Below are 15,813 nucleotides of genomic sequence, written 5' to 3'. Positions count from 1 at the left end.
ATGATGTTGGACGTAAATTATAATAATTATTTAACAACAATTTATATATTTTGTAGATATTTTTAAAATTATTTTTTGTGATTAATTATCATTCATGAAAGCTAAATAAATAATTTTGTTTTTTTATTCTTATAAATATTTAATTATTTAAATTGATTATCTTTAAATGAGTGAATTTTTTTTTTACTTTTCAGTTAAAATATTATAATTCCTAAATTTAATTATATTAATGATATATATGTATAATACTATTTTTATTTTCTTTTGAAAATATTAAAGCAAAACAATTTCAACTTATTCTATAAAAATTAAAAATTATTGACACAAATGGTTCGACACTTAATTAAGGCATGAGGATCGATGTTTGACTTGAATATAGAGTTACAACTGCAAGTATCATTTTATCCCAAAATGGATTGATCTAGAGGGAGGGAGGGAGGGAGATTAGTTGAGTGTCAAATAAAAAGTCTATAATTTTTTTATAGAGTATCATGTATATAATAAATAAATGCATAATAATCAATTAATGAATACATTGAAATCTTTATCTTTCACCAAGTATTTAATAATAAATGCACATTTAAAACTCAATTTCTATTAAATGTTTCACTAATTAAAAATATTTATTAAATAAATGAAAATAAAATAACTAAAAGAGGATTGTCTAATGTACCCTGATTTCGGGTGAAAAAAAATTACTATATCAGTCTCAACTTAAATGTCATATTTGAAAAAAAATTATCTCGAAATAAGTGTCTCATTTGAGTTTTCAATGTAATTTAATTTTTTTTTCTACTAATATCCTTAATAAATGTTATTTTAGTTTTTGAATCTAATACTAATATCATTTTGTTTCATCTATTTAATAAGATTAGTTTTGTAAAACTATCACTCTTTCATTTATTTATTAAATTTTTTTAGTATGTGTAAAATAACTTAGAATGACATTTATTTGGGGATGGAGAGAGTACACTACAACTTTCTTAGTTTGTAGAAAATTAGCTCAAATCTATTGAATTTCATAAATGTGTGAAATATTCATTAGTGAGGGTTAAATAGTTTTATGACTACCAACAATTAATTTTAACAAAATGCTAAAAAAGTCGTGTTAAAAATTGTGGTTCTCAATAAGTTTTAGTTAATAAAAAAAGTGTTAGATAGAGTATTTCTACCATTCTTCTTATCAATTATATCAATCACTTAGTTCTTCTATTACAAAAATGTTTATTTCTTTTCTCTTCTTGTCTCTCTTTAGGTACATATACCTCGGGTGTCCATATATTTTTTATTTATTCATGTGTGGACATACATAACCTTTTAGTTCCTATAAAATAGGATTTTTATTATTCCTTTAATTTCTTTTTTTGTCATTTAAATATTTTTTTATTTTATTCTCTAGCGTTAAGTAACAATGTGAATTGTAACGTTGACAGTCCAAATAACTTTTGACATTACCAACGGGTTTGACAAGACAGTCACATGTAATTCTCTTTTGGTAAACTATGTTTTCAAATTCTTGGTTAACTTGCAACTAGTTTGAATAAATAAAGTTTTATAGACAAAGATTTACCAAAAAAAAATAATATGTGACTTCCTTGTCAAACTATTTGATGAGGTGACAAATCGTTGATAATAATGAGTTATCCAGATCGTTACATCATTATTTAACTAATGTTATGAAACTCAGTTCGGCTTCGCCTGTCGTGTCGGTCCAACCGGGACCCAATGACCTAAATCAGATCAATTTGTTATTGAACTGTTCATGTATGTGGTCTAGGATGACCCGACCAAACCCAATTGACTGGTTTTGAAGGAATCCGATGACCCGACCTAGTTTTATAAACCTGGATTGGGCTATGCACGCAAAAAAAAATGGACTACATCTATAACGCCGTTTTAATGTCTCATTATTATCAATTGTTATTTTAGATTTGGAAATATGAATGAATTTTTCTTAATCAAATAATGTTAATTATATACTTATATATAATAGATACATATATAATTTTAAATTTTTAATATATACTAGATCAAATCAGATTAATTACTGGATTACTAATCAACTACCTCAACCACACCGAACAAGTCTTTATAACACTATATTGTGACTGAACCACAGCGGCTAAAACCCCAAAAGAAATCTTTAAAGTCAAAACAAATTTTTTTAAAGAACTAAAAAAGACTTTTATTTTACAAGGACAAAAAACGTTATTTAAGTATTGTTTGAGTGTACTGTAGGTATAGTTATCTGATATCAATACAGAGCAATATTTTTTAATCTTTGATAAATATGTACTTTTCATAATACAATAATGAGCTCTTGTTTTGGAAGACTAAATCAATTTTAACTTTGATGACTTAATCTGTTAGAAAGCGTGATTATCAAAAAGATACTTCTTTAAAATTATATATTGGCACCAAACTATGATACAGTCAGATTTGATATATTAAACTATCGATAACCAAATAATTACCTGCTGCTATGCACAAACAGTATCTAGATATGTCTACAGATAGCTAACTTACAAAGGTTGGAATGCATCTAAGGAAACAAAAATTTCTCACGTAGGAAACAAATGCGTGCGTTGATATAAAAAAAGAAAACGTTTTTTAGCATCATAAAACTATTTAGCCGTGGTTTCTATAATGGATCTTTCGCACATTCATGAATTTAAGCTATTTTCAAAACGCTCATTAACTGAAGAGTAAATTTATACACAACAATTTTTCGACTGTACATGATATCCACATAGATGTAACTAGGAGAATATTGACATTTTGACATCTACAATTAACGATTGGCAATCTTGTCAATCTAGCTAATTACACTCGGATGACATTGTGAACTATATCACATATATAGTTCAATAATTCACAATGTGGATCATCTCAGTGGATGAAGCATTACTACTAATAGTCTTGTTCCTGGTTGAAGCTAATTTGTGTTCCCCCATTTGGTTATCCTTGTAGATGCCATAAACATAAGAACAGAACCCCAAAATGCAGAGAAAAGTGGACACAGCTTTGACACCACCAAATGCATCTCTGAAGAACACGACACCTCCTAACACATTCATGGACAACAAAAATGTCATGCAAATCCCCCCAGTCAATGAAGATGTCAGGAATACCATTCCTGCAGTTCCCATGAAACATAGCTGCCAAGTCACCACATTTCCCATCACTGTCACCCAATAAACTCTGCTTCCTTTGTCAAAGACCATTTGGCTTTCTACCTTCATCTCAGAAAATCCACCATCCCATGTCATGCCAACTATGGCCAATGCTGTTGCTGCACCCTCCATTATCACTTGCATTTCCATCACCATTTGGTAGCAATTCACCTTCTTGTAAATCTTCTCCATTAGTGGCAAGTACAAGGCAAACATCAAACCTGCCCCTATGGTGCAAAAGAATCCAATGAAGTAGTTCTTTTGAGTTAGCCCTTTTGGTCTCTCGTGGCTAGAGTCCAAGGCTATAAGGATGGAGCTTAGGGTGAGAAGGATCACGCAGTTCACGTTTGAAAAGGTTATTTTTTGCTTCACTATGATGACAGAGAAGAGAAGGTTGAAGAGTAGTTGGGAAGATAGCAAAAGTGCTGAGGTTGAAACGGGAAGGTAGGAGTTTCCCCATGAGAAGAAAAGGTTGTTGAATCCTAACATAACTCCGATTGAAATTGAGATAATCAACATTCTTGGTGTGAAATCATTAAAGGGTACCCTCTTGGTGAATTTAAAGAGATAAGGAACACAAATTGGGATTAACAAAAGAGGAAATCCTGCGGTTTGAACCCAAGTTGAAACCCATCTACTTGAACCCTTGTGGGTGAAATAGTACTTAGATAGCAAACTAGAAGAAAGTGAACCCACAAAGAGACATGCATAGTTAATCACCAAAAGGGGCATATTGATGTTGATGTTAATGTACCTCTTGTTAGTGCTACTGCTACCCTTTTGATCTGCATGCAGCTGCAATGTTGTGTTGTCCATGGGAGAAACTAGATCTGCATGTGCTAATTCTTCTCCACCAGCTTCTAACTGATCAACGAATTCAATTTCAGTACTTCTAGTGTTCTTCTTGATACAAGGACTCATGGTGATGTGTTGGGGACAGTGATTATATGTAACCTCCTTGAATGAAAGAGACGAATTAGGGGTTGAAATAGATCAGTTGAAGTTATTCAGTTCCTTTCATTGCTTGCCACCTTCACTGTGAATGTGAACCATCTGTCACCTTGCGTGTAGTCTTACGTTTTTCTACAACTTTAAATTATTAAATAAAGAGTAAACAATAAACATCATTCAAAAATGAAAAATTCAGATTAAATGGGAAATGCTTACAAAGTGTTATGGATTAGTTTTTTTATTAAATTTTCTGAAGTTATAATATTTAAAAATTAATTTAATATTATTAAGTTGTATTTTTTAATATTAATTTGTTGTTAGATTGTTTGTATGATTAATTTATCATACTTTTTATATATTTATAAATTAAATTAAAAAATTTATTTTTCAGAAATTAATTTATCCCCGTCTCGGGTATCAAAATAAATATTTATTCTTAACTTAAACTACAGTGAACAAAATTCCAATAACAGGAGCTTTCGTAGAAAAGTATGATATTGAAGTTATTATGAAGTATGAACCAACTAATTAAGAAATGAGAAGTAGGTTGGGGCCATTTAAGAATTGCGATGAACAAGTATCATACTTATTTGGATAGATGTATGGATGATGATTTGTTGAAATAAAATATCACCTTCGATATAAATTTGTTATTGATGTTTATGGTTAATATAATTACATTAAAGGAATATTTAATAAGAATAAATACTCATTTTAATTCTTAAAATAATAAAATAAATTAGTTTAAAAAAAATAAAAAAAAATAAATTTAGTATTAAATGTGTACAAACGTGATAAATTACTTAATACAAATAATTTAACGATAAATTAATTTTTAAATTTTACAAGTTAATGTCAAATTAATCCTAAAAAATATAATTTATTATAAAATTGATCTTTAAATATTACAATTTAATAACAAAATAATCTTATAGATTTAAGAGTAAGTTTAAACAATCAAACTTTTTTCATATTCATATTCAGTGATTAAATATTTTTTTTCATTTTTTAAGAATCAATTTATCACTAACTCATGCTTTCACAAACCAAAACGAATATTTACCTATTTAATAAATATAAAATTTTAATGTATTTAATTTAAAATACTTTTATGTACTGATATAAAATATATCTAATTTAAAATTCTTTTATTGAAGATAACATATTTTGTTGAAATGCATTTTAAATAATATTCGTTTTGTTGAAATGTATTTTAAATAACTAGGTTGCAGGTATAGTATTTTTTTAAAACATTAATCTAATTATTTTAAATGAAATATAAAAAATTAATAAAACTTACAATTTGTAAAGACTTAATTATAAATAAATTTTAATTGAACCTTTCAATTATTAAAGAATTTAATTGAAAATTTTAATTATTTAAAAAATACTTCAATTGAGTCTCTTTATTGTTAAAAAGTTCATTCATATTCTTCAATTATTTTTAAAAAATTATAGTTATACTTTTTTTCCATCAAATCTATTAATTTGATTATAGTATTTTTAAATAATTGGAGGATTTAATTCAACAAACAAAAGTATTAAATATTGGTGATCACAATTTTTTTTAACCATTGATTAAACTTAAACAAAACAATAATGATGTAACCAAAAACACAAAACGACAGCGTATTTGGGCCGTGATGGATCCCAAAGAGGCCCACAAAGGATTTGGCGGGAAGGCGTTTGTTTCCTTTATCTATTTCCCGCCACAGAGTGGCATTAGTTAGAGCGAGACAACACCTCAGAGAACCCAAATTCCGCGCCAAGAGGTTAGGGTTTCACCGCGAAGAAGAAGAGAGAGCAGAAGCAGCAATGGAAGCATACGGTGGTTTCATGATTGACGAGAAAGCCGTTAGGGTTGAGAACGCTTTCCTTGATTTCCTCAAAAGGTTCTCTTCTTCGTCTCTGTCTAATTGTTTTTTTTTTCTCTTTTCGCATTCAAAATAAATAACTAACATTGTAGCGGAATTAGCAGCTTCAAGTCCAGTAGCCATCGGAACGAACTTTATTACGAAGCGGAGATCGAATTGATGAAGAGCAATGACTCCAACACCATGTTCGTCGATTTCGACCACGTCATCAGATTCAGCGACCTCCTCCAGCAAACCATTTCCGATGAATACTTGAGGTTTCTATTAACCTCTCAAAACCCTAAAATAATTTCTTGGGAATTTGGACCACTGAGACTTTGTTTTCTGTGTTTATTATTGTAGATTTGAACCTTATTTGAAGAACGCCTGCAAGCGGTTAGTTATGGATCTCAAGCCGTCAATTGTATCCGACGATAGTCCTGACAAGGACATCAACATTGCCTTCTATAACATGCCCATCGTTAAAAGGTCTATGGTTTTTCCTTTATAATGTTTACTCTTGGTTAATTGTTTTTTTTAAAATTTATTGGTTGAGTTGAATTTTAATTGAAATTGAATGTCTTGGTGTTTCAATTTGCTATGAGTAAATTCTAAATGGAATTAATCATGGGCGGTTGGTTTGCTGACAAGTTTGCTCTCTTGCAGGTTAAGGGAATTGGGTACATCAGAGATCGGAAGGCTTGTGTCTGTGACAGGAGTGGTGACGAGGACGAGTGAGGTTCGACCTGAGCTTCTCCAAGGAACTTTCAAGTGCCTAGAGTGCGGTGGTGTTATAAAGAATGTTGAACAGCAATTCAAGTATACTGAGGTGATTAAAAGATGAAAATTATGTTTTAGTTTTGATTCTTGTCTTGTTTGATCATTATCATGTTATGTTAATGTTTGGAGTTTGGACTTCATTATAATTCATTGTTATTTGTCATTAACTGGGTATTTTAGTTTCTATTTTACTATTCCCATTCTGATGTTATACCACACTGCAGCCAACAATCTGCACAAATGCTACCTGTAGCAATCGAACAAGGTGGGTACTGCTGCGCCAGGAGAGCAAATTTGCTGATTGGCAGAGGGTCAGAATGCAGGAGACGTCCAAAGAGATACCTGCAGGCTCCCTTCCTAGGTCATTGGATGTTATTCTTCGTCATGAGATCGTGGAACAGGCCAGGGCTGGCGACACGTGAGACTTCTCTTGCCCCAAATTACCTTGAACTAGTCAAATTATAGTGGCTCTTTTGATTGTCAGAATTTGAAGATCAGAATAACTTATCACATTCTGTATATCTGTAGGGTGATTTTCACAGGTACTGTAGTTGCTATACCTGACATAATGGCATTGGCATCTCCGGGAGAGAGATCAGAGTGCCGCCGTGATGCTTCTCAACGCAGGGGTTCTACGGCTGGAAATGAGGGTGTGAGTGGTCTTAAGGCTCTGGGAGTCAGAGACCTCAACTATCGTCTAGCTTTTATCGCCAACTCTGTTCAGGTTGGTTATTTGTGTCTCATTAATGGCATGTTCATGTGATGTGATATTGATTTTGTAATGGATGTGGTTTTTGAATAATTTCTTTCAGATTTGTGATGGTAGAAGAGAAATAGACATCAGGAACAGAAAGAAGGATGCTGATGATGACAATCAACAGTTTACTGTAAGTTTCATGGTGCACTCCATCTATATCCATTATAATGTTATTCATATGGTTTAGATTTTATATTGTCAGCTGTTGTGGCTGGTGTTAACTCTTATGAAGCGTGTTGAATATTTATCTTGATGTGAAGAGCAGTAGTTTTGCTTTAATCATTAGGTTAATTGCTATTCTGTATATCTTTTCCCAATATTTATCAATCTATGTTCAATATGCAAAACTGGTTGGATTTTTTGGTTCATTTCCTTTTCAATGTCTGCTGTAGTTCTAGATCTTGTCATTTTTCTCCACTTCACATAGTTCTCTTGGTTAGTTTTCCATCATATATTTGAAAAAGGATAATTAACCCCATTATTTGCCTGGGTGATTCGACAGGATCAGGAACTGGAAGAAATTAAACGAATGAGGAGCACTCCAGATTTTTTCACCAAACTTGTCGAAAGCATTGCTCCAACTGTTTTTGGTCATCCAGATATTAAGAGAGCTATCCTTCTTATGCTTTTGGGTGGTGTTCACAAATTTACTCATGAAGGCATCAACCTCAGAGGAGACATAAACGTTTGTGTTGTTGGAGATCCCAGCTGTGCAAAATCTCAATTTCTTAAGTACTCCTGTTTTTCCTTTTGTTGGTTACTTTATACTGGTTTATGCATAATGAATGGTCAAGTATGCTAGTTTATCATTGCAGGTATACTTCAGGCATAGTTCCAAGATCTGTGTATACATCTGGGAAATCATCATCTGCTGCTGGCTTGACTGCAACTGTTGCCAAGGAACCAGAAACTGGGGAGTTTTGTATTGAGGTCAATAGTCTGTCTCTTTTGTATTTGTGTAAAAATTAGTTGCACTCCCAATCAAGGTAGCTAGATTATTCCAAGCTCCTGACAATTTGCAAACTTTATATTTTTTGTCATCCGTGTTTTATTGTTACATATGTTTATGTTTCAGTGAATTTAAAATGTTAAAATGTGTTACATTTCCTAGTTTGAGTTACATTACTAGTGCAACTATTCATTGTTAAAGCATGGTATTTTACTCCTCTATTTCACATCAATGTGTGCTGCATTTGTCTACCCATCTTGGATTGTGAGTTATAGTCATGTCAAATAGGTGTTATGTTGCAATGAGAATTTTGCATTAAACAACTCATGTATAGAGTAGCATAGAAACTATTTATGAAACGAGAATTTTGCATTTAACAACTCATAGTGTATAGCATAACTATTTATGAAACATGACTAGAAGATGCTGAATGAGTATTGAGTAGGACAGAAAGGAGGGTCTTGATATGTTTGGGTGTTGCATAATCATAATTATCTGATTTGCATGATATTTACATGTCTACTTGTTTTTTTATATGATATTTCAGGCTGGTGCTTTGATGCTTGCAGACAATGGCATTTGCTGCATTGATGAATTTGACAAGATGGACATCAGAGATCAGGTAAGAGGCATATTTTTTTACCTGTATTACATCCAACAGTATGGATTGGCTCTTATCTCATATTTGATGGGATTGTAGGTTGCAATTCATGAGGCAATGGAACAGCAGACTATTAGTATCACAAAAGCAGGAATACAAGCAACACTTAATGCTCGTACTTCCATTCTTGCTGCTGCCAATCCTGCTGGGGGACGCTATGATAAATCTAAACCACTTAAGGTAAAATGTTCTGATACCTGGTTATGGATTACCTTGCCATTAAAGTACACTTGGCCTAATTGATTTTTTTTTCCTTTTCTTATTTCAGTACAATGTGGCCCTCCCACCAGCTATACTTTCAAGGTTTGATCTTGTATATGTTATGATTGATGACCCAGACGATCAGACAGACTACCACATAGCTCATCATATTGTGAGAGTTCATCAAAAGCGTGAAGGTGCTCTTGCTCCAGCATTCACTACAGCAGAACTGAAGCGTTATATAGCTTATGCAAAAATTCTTAAACCAAAGGTTAGTGACTCTTTTGGATGAAGTGCTTTCCTAAATGAGGATAATTTTTGCCTTTGTGATTCTAGCTTATTTATTTAGCTTGATTAATGCAGCTTTCGCCAGATGCCAGAAAACTATTGGTAGACTCTTACGTTGCTCTCCGTAGAGGTGATACAAATCCTGGGAGTAGGGTTGCATATCGTATGACAGTTAGGCAGTTGGAGGCATTAATCAGATTGTCAGAGGCCATTGCACGGTGTCATTTGGACAATGAGGTGCTTTTAAGTTTCAGAGGCTTATTAATGCTTATGCATTGATTGTATATTTTATTTATTTGGTCTAAAAAGATTTGGTATCAGGTACAACCTCGTCATGTTCGTCTAGCAGTAAAACTGCTGAAAACTTCCATCATAAGGTACAAATATATTTCTTGCTTATCTTTTTCAGTTTTTTGGACCTAGCTTTTGGTGATAATTTATTTTACTTTTTTCCTGCAGTGTGGAGTCCAGTGAGATTGATCTGTCTGAGTTTCAAGAAGAAAACCATGATGATGGTGCAGGTGGTGGCGATGGAAATGATAAAAATCGAGATGCTAATGACCAAGTGGGGAATGATGCAGCAGCTCAGCAAGCTGCCGGAAATGCTAATGATCAAGTGGGAAACGATGCAACTCAGCAAACTGCTAATGATCAAGTGGGAAATGATGCAGCTCAGCAACCTGCTGGAAATAATGGTAAAGTGCCGCTAACCCATTTTACCTTGAAAACATCTCTGGATTAAGCTTAGTTGTGCATTGGTTTAATTATCTTGCAGGAAATTCAGCAGATGGATCTAAACCCCAAGTGAGAAAACTCGTTATGAGTGATGAATATTATCAGAGAGTTACCAGCGCCCTTATCATGCGACTAAGACAGCATGAAGAGGCTGTTGTGCAAGGTGGTCACTTGAAACTATTGTTATTTTTTATTTAACTTCTTTTTTCTGAAAAGCAAAAGAAAATTATTGATAGTTCAATTCCAAGCAAGCACAAGAAGTGCAAATTGGAACAAAAACAGATTACAAGATTATGAGGTGTATACTGCCCGTCCACCTACAGAAATCAACTGATACATAATAAGCCCCATCCCCTACCAAAGCCATTTGTCCCCAACCCCATTACATTTGAATACATGTCTTAACATAAGCCCTCCAAACATACAATGACAGCAAAGATACATTTGAAATAATCCAAAACAGCACATGCACCCATCCCAATTTACTTCTGATACATTTCCTAATGAATTGAATCCAGACATGTTTACATCTGCACCACACACCCGCCCTTGATTTTTATCACAGAGCATGAGGCTTCTGTTACTTTTCATCCCCTGATTCCCAAGTATTTCAGCAGTACACCTAGCTCATATTTTTATAAGAATATTCAGAAAATGTAAAAAAGCCTTGAGCACTAACGTCGACATTCTGCTTCCCAACTCAATTTATTGGACCATAACCTTCTTTTGCGCACTCACCATTTGTAGTAATGCCACAATAGGCAAGACCCAAGTAACCAAGTAACATAACAGCTCTAATATATGCCAATTTGTTATTTAACTTCTGAATACCATGAAGTTAAATGTTCAATTAATCAGTTGTTTGTCCTGTATACTTTACTCATGTTCTGAAACTCTGAACACCCTTTGTCATATGTACATCAAGATTTCTTAATTAACTTTTTATTAGGGAGATTAGATGTGTTCAATGCAATCTTTTATATTGAAAAGTGAATTTTCTGTGAACTTATTAATTACAGGAAACGGTTTGTCTGGGATGAGGCAAAAAGATTTGATTCAATGGTACGTAGACCAACAAAATGAGAGAAACAACTACAGTTCGATGGAGGAGGTGCAAGCTGAAATTTCCAAAATTAAAGCTATTATAGAGGTATATTTTTTAAGAGTGTTAGCAACACACTCTAACGCATTCTTTCTAGAACTTCATCTTAGTTAAAATTTATTGAAAATTATAATCGTTTGCTATTTTTACTTTACATCCTTCCAAGAATTTAAAATATTATTTGCAGATATGTTAAATATATGATTCACTGTGTACTGCAGAGCTTAATTCGGAGAGAGGGCCATTTGATAGTGGTAGATGATGGGCAAGCAGCAGCCGCAGCAGCAGAACCCCCAGGCGCACCAAGAAATTACCGAATTTTAGCAGTGGCTCCTAATTATGTCATTGATTGAGAGCCCAAGGGTGACAGAAATTGGAAATTACTTCATTTTTCTCATTTACTATTACTACAGTGACCCACCCAATGGTTGACTGGCTTGAGCTGCAAATTGGTTCCTTATCTGTTGACTGTTTATAGTGTACTAGAAAGAAAACTGAGCTGCAAATTGTATCTAGAGTATATTTTGTCCATTATTTTATAGGTCATTGTCATCATCTTTTTACTACTGAGTACTGAAGAGAAACTTATTGAAGTTTGACTATGTTCGCAGATTAGACACCGTATTTACTATTTACACGTGCTGATTAAGAGTTTCATGAACTGCTTGTTCTCTTTTCTATGTCCAGTTGAATTTATTGTTGTGAATAATATTCCACCTGAAAATAGGTGACATTTGAGATATTTTCATAAATTGAGTGAAAATTAACTTATTAAGTATAATTTTATTAAATAGTTCATTCTACATTTGGGAAAAAAATTGGAATAAAAATGTCACTTTTGACATTTTTAAGCAATAAAATCACTTAACGGATGCAATTACTAAAATTAAACAAATATTTGCAGTAAAATAAAAAAAAGTTAAATTTAGTATAAAATTGATTAATATAAGATTTATTTAATTAATTTACACTCTTCAAGAAAATTGATTAATATAAGAGTTTGATATTTATATATTAATAATGTAAAATAATTTTATACAATCATTTAATTATAAATTATTATTTAAACGCTAATTATTTTTAAAAATAATAAACTTATCAAATATATGATAGATTTTGACTGTATAATTGTGTAAAAAATTTATGTTAGTGCATAATCTTTTTTTTTTCTGAATGTAAAATCCATTAACAATTTGTGTTATTTTGTTAAAATCAACCTTAAATTTATTGGGACTCATAATCTTTTTATTTTTACTTAATTATTTTCATACCCAATTAATATGTGATAAATTAATTAATATGTACTAGTATTTTTATCCAAGAAAGAAACTGTACTTATCTTTTAAATATATATAGCATTTATTGTAAAATAATAAAAAATATTTTAATAAAAATAGTTAACACAAAAAATAATTTAAAGAAGATGATAGGATATATACTTGATGGTTTCTGGACCCTACAAATGATAGATACCTTCAACTCCAGTTTTCGTTTCAAATCAGAGTTGAGTTTGAATTTATCCACACCACAGACTGGTATGTTTTTGCTTATCATGTTGGTTAGCTAGTCACAAAGCCCCTAAGCCGCGCCTAGTCCAACTTTCAAGCCTTAATCCACAAACAACATTACCTTAATTAATTTCTATATTCCAAACAGAAAAAGGGTTTGAACAGAAAAATAGAAGTCATATTGTGAGCGTGATTGCAGTACCATACCAGCTAAGCCATGTGCCAAGTTTCATTTGAGAAGCCAACTTAAGTACACTAGCGCATTTTTGTCCTGAACAATACACAACGTAGATGATAAAGCCAAATTATGAGTTACAGATCAACATCAGGGCTATTAAAATCTCTTAAAATTTAACAAAATGATAGATAACATAAATACAAAATGGCATGGCCCCCACATCTGATATTTGCCACCTACGGAATAAGTTTATTGCCAACTGTCATTTCCCCCACAAAAGTTTGGGTTCCCTTTTATACCCCTAAGGTTCCCCACATAATTACCACCAATACCTTCATATTAATCATATCTGTTACACCTCACTCTTTTACAATGGTGGTGAATTTACGATTTTGCCCTTGCTTCATCCTTGACGTTAACGTGTCATGCTAGTTGCATGGCCCGACAGGAGGTGGCTATGAGGTCATTTGAGCAGCGCAGTTTGGCTGGCATGAATGGGCAAGTGCCAAGCGGACATTCACGTAATTAGGTTGGAATTTGAAGGTTTATTTGTTTTGTTGTAACTTGGAAGTTTGTATGGTGGTGTGTGTGCTGGATTGGGGAGTGTGTGTGTGCCTTCAAAGTAGTGCCTTCAAAGTATTAGATACTTAATATTTATATATCATGTGTGTGTGTTGATTTGGAAGGACAAGTGGCTATAACACTACTTGCATTCAGTTAGACTTTGATAGTTTGATTAGCTCTAATAAGGTTAAGGACCAGAGAGAGAAAGAGAAATAAGAAGAAAAACACAAGATGGGTTATTGGAAGTCTAAGGTTCTTCCCAAGATCAAGAAGGTTTTCGAGAAGAATAGCACCAAGAAAGCTGCTGCTGCTGAGGCCACCAAGTCCTTTGATGAGTCAAAGGTTTGAGACTAATCTTCTCAACTTTTTTTTGTTTAACCCTTCTTTTATGTGTTGAAAATTATCAAACAATTTTTTTTGTATATGTGCTAGCTATGTTTGGTTAATTTGGTGTTTGGTTTGTAGGAGGAATACAACAAAGCCTTTGAAGAAAAGAAGACTGAACTTCAAACCAAAGTTGTTGAAATATATGAGGCTTCATCAACTGAAATCAAGGTGAGAACACACATATAACACACACACGTGTATATATCATAATACAAGAAATAAAGAGTCAAACTAATATTTGATTGAAAAAGTACTTGATTAAAAAACTTGTCACCTTGCAGAGTTTGGTTAAAGAACCCAAGGAAGCTGGTTTGAAGAAGAACTCCACAGAAGTCCAGAAGTTCCTAGAAGAGCTGGTTAAAATTGGTAAAGAATATTTGTAGCCCTTTTATAAGTTTTTATTTATCAGCTATTAGTTATTACCTGAAAGTTTCAACTGGGATCTCTATTATTTATAAAAGAATAATTTAACCCCTTAATTAAATTTCAGATTTCCCTGGATCAAAGGCGGCATCTGAAGCATCTTCAAAGTTTGGACCAGCCTTGGCTTCAGGTTCAGTTTTCTTTGTGTTTGAGAAGGTGTCCACTTTCATTGTTACAGAAGAAAAAGAAGTTGAAGCCCCTCCTGCAGTAGAAACTAAAACAGAAGAAGAAACAAGTAGTGTTGTCAAAGAGAGGGAGACAGTGGTTGAAGAAGAAAAAAAGGAAGAGGAAAAACCACAAGCAGACGAGACAAGTGATGAGAAAAAAGTGGAAGAAAAACAAGCTGAGACTGCTGCTAAAGAGGAAGAGAAACCTGCTGAACCAGCAGAACCACCAAAGCCTTGAAAATTTCGTTCTGAACAGAAGCTATATATATGTAGCTGCTTCATGAAGATGCAGAAGATCATATACGTGCATTCTTAGTTTGCATATAGTCCAAAATTGTCACATACCATTCCCTTATTCTTTTATTCCTGTGTAAAATTGGTTTTGTGCTGCTTAGTTTGATATTGTTGCAGATTTGGTGATTGATATGCATGTCAATTAATGTTTTTATGATGAATCGTTTTGTAATATTATTCATTTTTCAGTCAAGGAATTGTGACGTTTAGTTTGGTTCATCGAATCCTTCCCAGCTACCTGTTGTTTCATTTAAAAGTTATCAGTGCCATTATGGAAGTCCTGTTTGGCAGGGTTTTACATTTATTTTTGTTGCTGTATGCGGATTCACTGTTGATTTATGGGTTTAATAGTAATGTACTTTCGGTATATCAACTAGGTCAAATTTTTAAACTAATTATTATAAAACTCAATATAAGTTAACTTATCATATATTTACGATTAAAATAATAATATAAAATTACATTATTAATATAAAATTCAATACAAACTTATCATACATTTATAATTAAAGAATAATATAAAATTATTTTTATATTATGACCGTATAATCTATTTTCTCTTAATTTATATATTTTTTTGTCTAGCAAAATTTAGGAAAGCTTTTATATTTAAAGAATGATTATAAAAGTACTTATAGTCTCGATTTAACTCTCCAATGAAACAACCGAGGGAAACAAGTGAAGGCTCAAATTTGAAGCCCATCAAATGTAAAACTCTCTCTTGCTCCATATTTAGTTTGAAAGTTTTATATACACTAGTTAGACATGCAGCACACAAGGTGCATAAATTTAGGAAAAGCTTTAAAAATTTAAAACACAAAGGGAGGAGGGTTTTTTGTATA

The 15,813-nt window shown here is 32.5% G+C and overlaps 3 protein-coding genes across 3 annotated transcripts; 2 read left to right on the top strand and 1 right to left on the bottom strand.

Annotated features, from left to right (window-relative positions):
* Positions 1-2,686: 2,686 nt before the first annotated feature.
* Positions 2,687-4,144, bottom strand: LOC100794553 (probable purine permease 4). Its single transcript, XM_003534804.5, has one exon. The coding sequence runs from the start codon at positions 4,092-4,094 to the stop codon at positions 2,865-2,867; it is 1,230 nt and encodes a 409-aa protein (XP_003534852.1). The 5' UTR covers positions 4,095-4,144; the 3' UTR covers positions 2,687-2,864.
* A 1,704-nt stretch (positions 4,145-5,848) lies between these two features.
* Positions 5,849-12,111, top strand: LOC100794021 (DNA replication licensing factor MCM6). The gene is made up of 18 exons (XM_006586874.3): positions 5,849-6,016; positions 6,103-6,255; positions 6,341-6,466; positions 6,644-6,806; positions 6,982-7,175; positions 7,286-7,481; positions 7,570-7,644; positions 8,017-8,246; positions 8,330-8,444; positions 9,011-9,085; positions 9,164-9,304; positions 9,393-9,596; positions 9,689-9,850; positions 9,935-9,990; positions 10,073-10,308; positions 10,389-10,511; positions 11,368-11,498; positions 11,672-12,111. The coding sequence occupies exons 1-18, from the start codon at positions 5,940-5,942 to the stop codon at positions 11,801-11,803; spliced, it is 2,589 nt and encodes an 862-aa protein (XP_006586937.1). The 5' UTR covers positions 5,849-5,939; the 3' UTR covers positions 11,804-12,111.
* Positions 12,112-13,684: 1,573 nt separating this feature from the next.
* Positions 13,685-15,275, top strand: LOC100499895 (plasma membrane-associated cation-binding protein 1-like). The gene is made up of 4 exons (NM_001250646.2): positions 13,685-14,042; positions 14,166-14,255; positions 14,369-14,453; positions 14,578-15,275. Exons 1-4 carry the CDS (start codon positions 13,932-13,934, stop codon positions 14,913-14,915), a joined length of 624 nt encoding a protein of 207 aa, NP_001237575.1. The 5' UTR covers positions 13,685-13,931; the 3' UTR covers positions 14,916-15,275.
* Positions 15,276-15,813: the final 538 nt, after the last annotated feature.

Source organism: Glycine max, chromosome 9 (genome assembly GCF_000004515.6).
Source record: "Glycine max cultivar Williams 82 chromosome 9, Glycine_max_v4.0, whole genome shotgun sequence".
In the NCBI taxonomy this organism is placed as follows: domain Eukaryota; kingdom Viridiplantae; phylum Streptophyta; class Magnoliopsida; order Fabales; family Fabaceae; genus Glycine; species Glycine max.
Note: the sequence above shows the minus strand (reverse complement) of the source record. Positions and strands in the feature narration are given on the sequence as shown.

Bases quoted from the DNA above. Each gene is read 5' to 3' on its own strand.
- LOC100794553 (XM_003534804.5), bottom strand. From the start codon at position 4,094: ATGAGTCCTTGTATCAAGAAGAACACTAGAAGTACTGAAATTGAATTC.
- LOC100794021 (XM_006586874.3), top strand. From the start codon at position 5,940: ATGGAAGCATACGGTGGTTTCATGATTGACGAGAAAGCCGTTAGGGTT. The intron at 6,017-6,102 runs GTTCTCTTCTTC...CGGAATTAGCAG, and splicing joins TTCCTTGATTTCCTCAAAAG to CTTCAAGTCCAGTAGCCATC. The intron at 11,499-11,671 runs GTATATTTTTTA...TGTGTACTGCAG, and splicing joins AAATTAAAGCTATTATAGAG to AGCTTAATTCGGAGAGAGGG.
- LOC100499895 (NM_001250646.2), top strand. From the start codon at position 13,932: ATGGGTTATTGGAAGTCTAAGGTTCTTCCCAAGATCAAGAAGGTTTTC. The intron at 14,043-14,165 runs GTTTGAGACTAA...TTTGGTTTGTAG, and splicing joins AGTCCTTTGATGAGTCAAAG to GAGGAATACAACAAAGCCTT. The intron at 14,454-14,577 runs GTAAAGAATATT...ATTAAATTTCAG, and splicing joins AGAAGAGCTGGTTAAAATTG to ATTTCCCTGGATCAAAGGCG.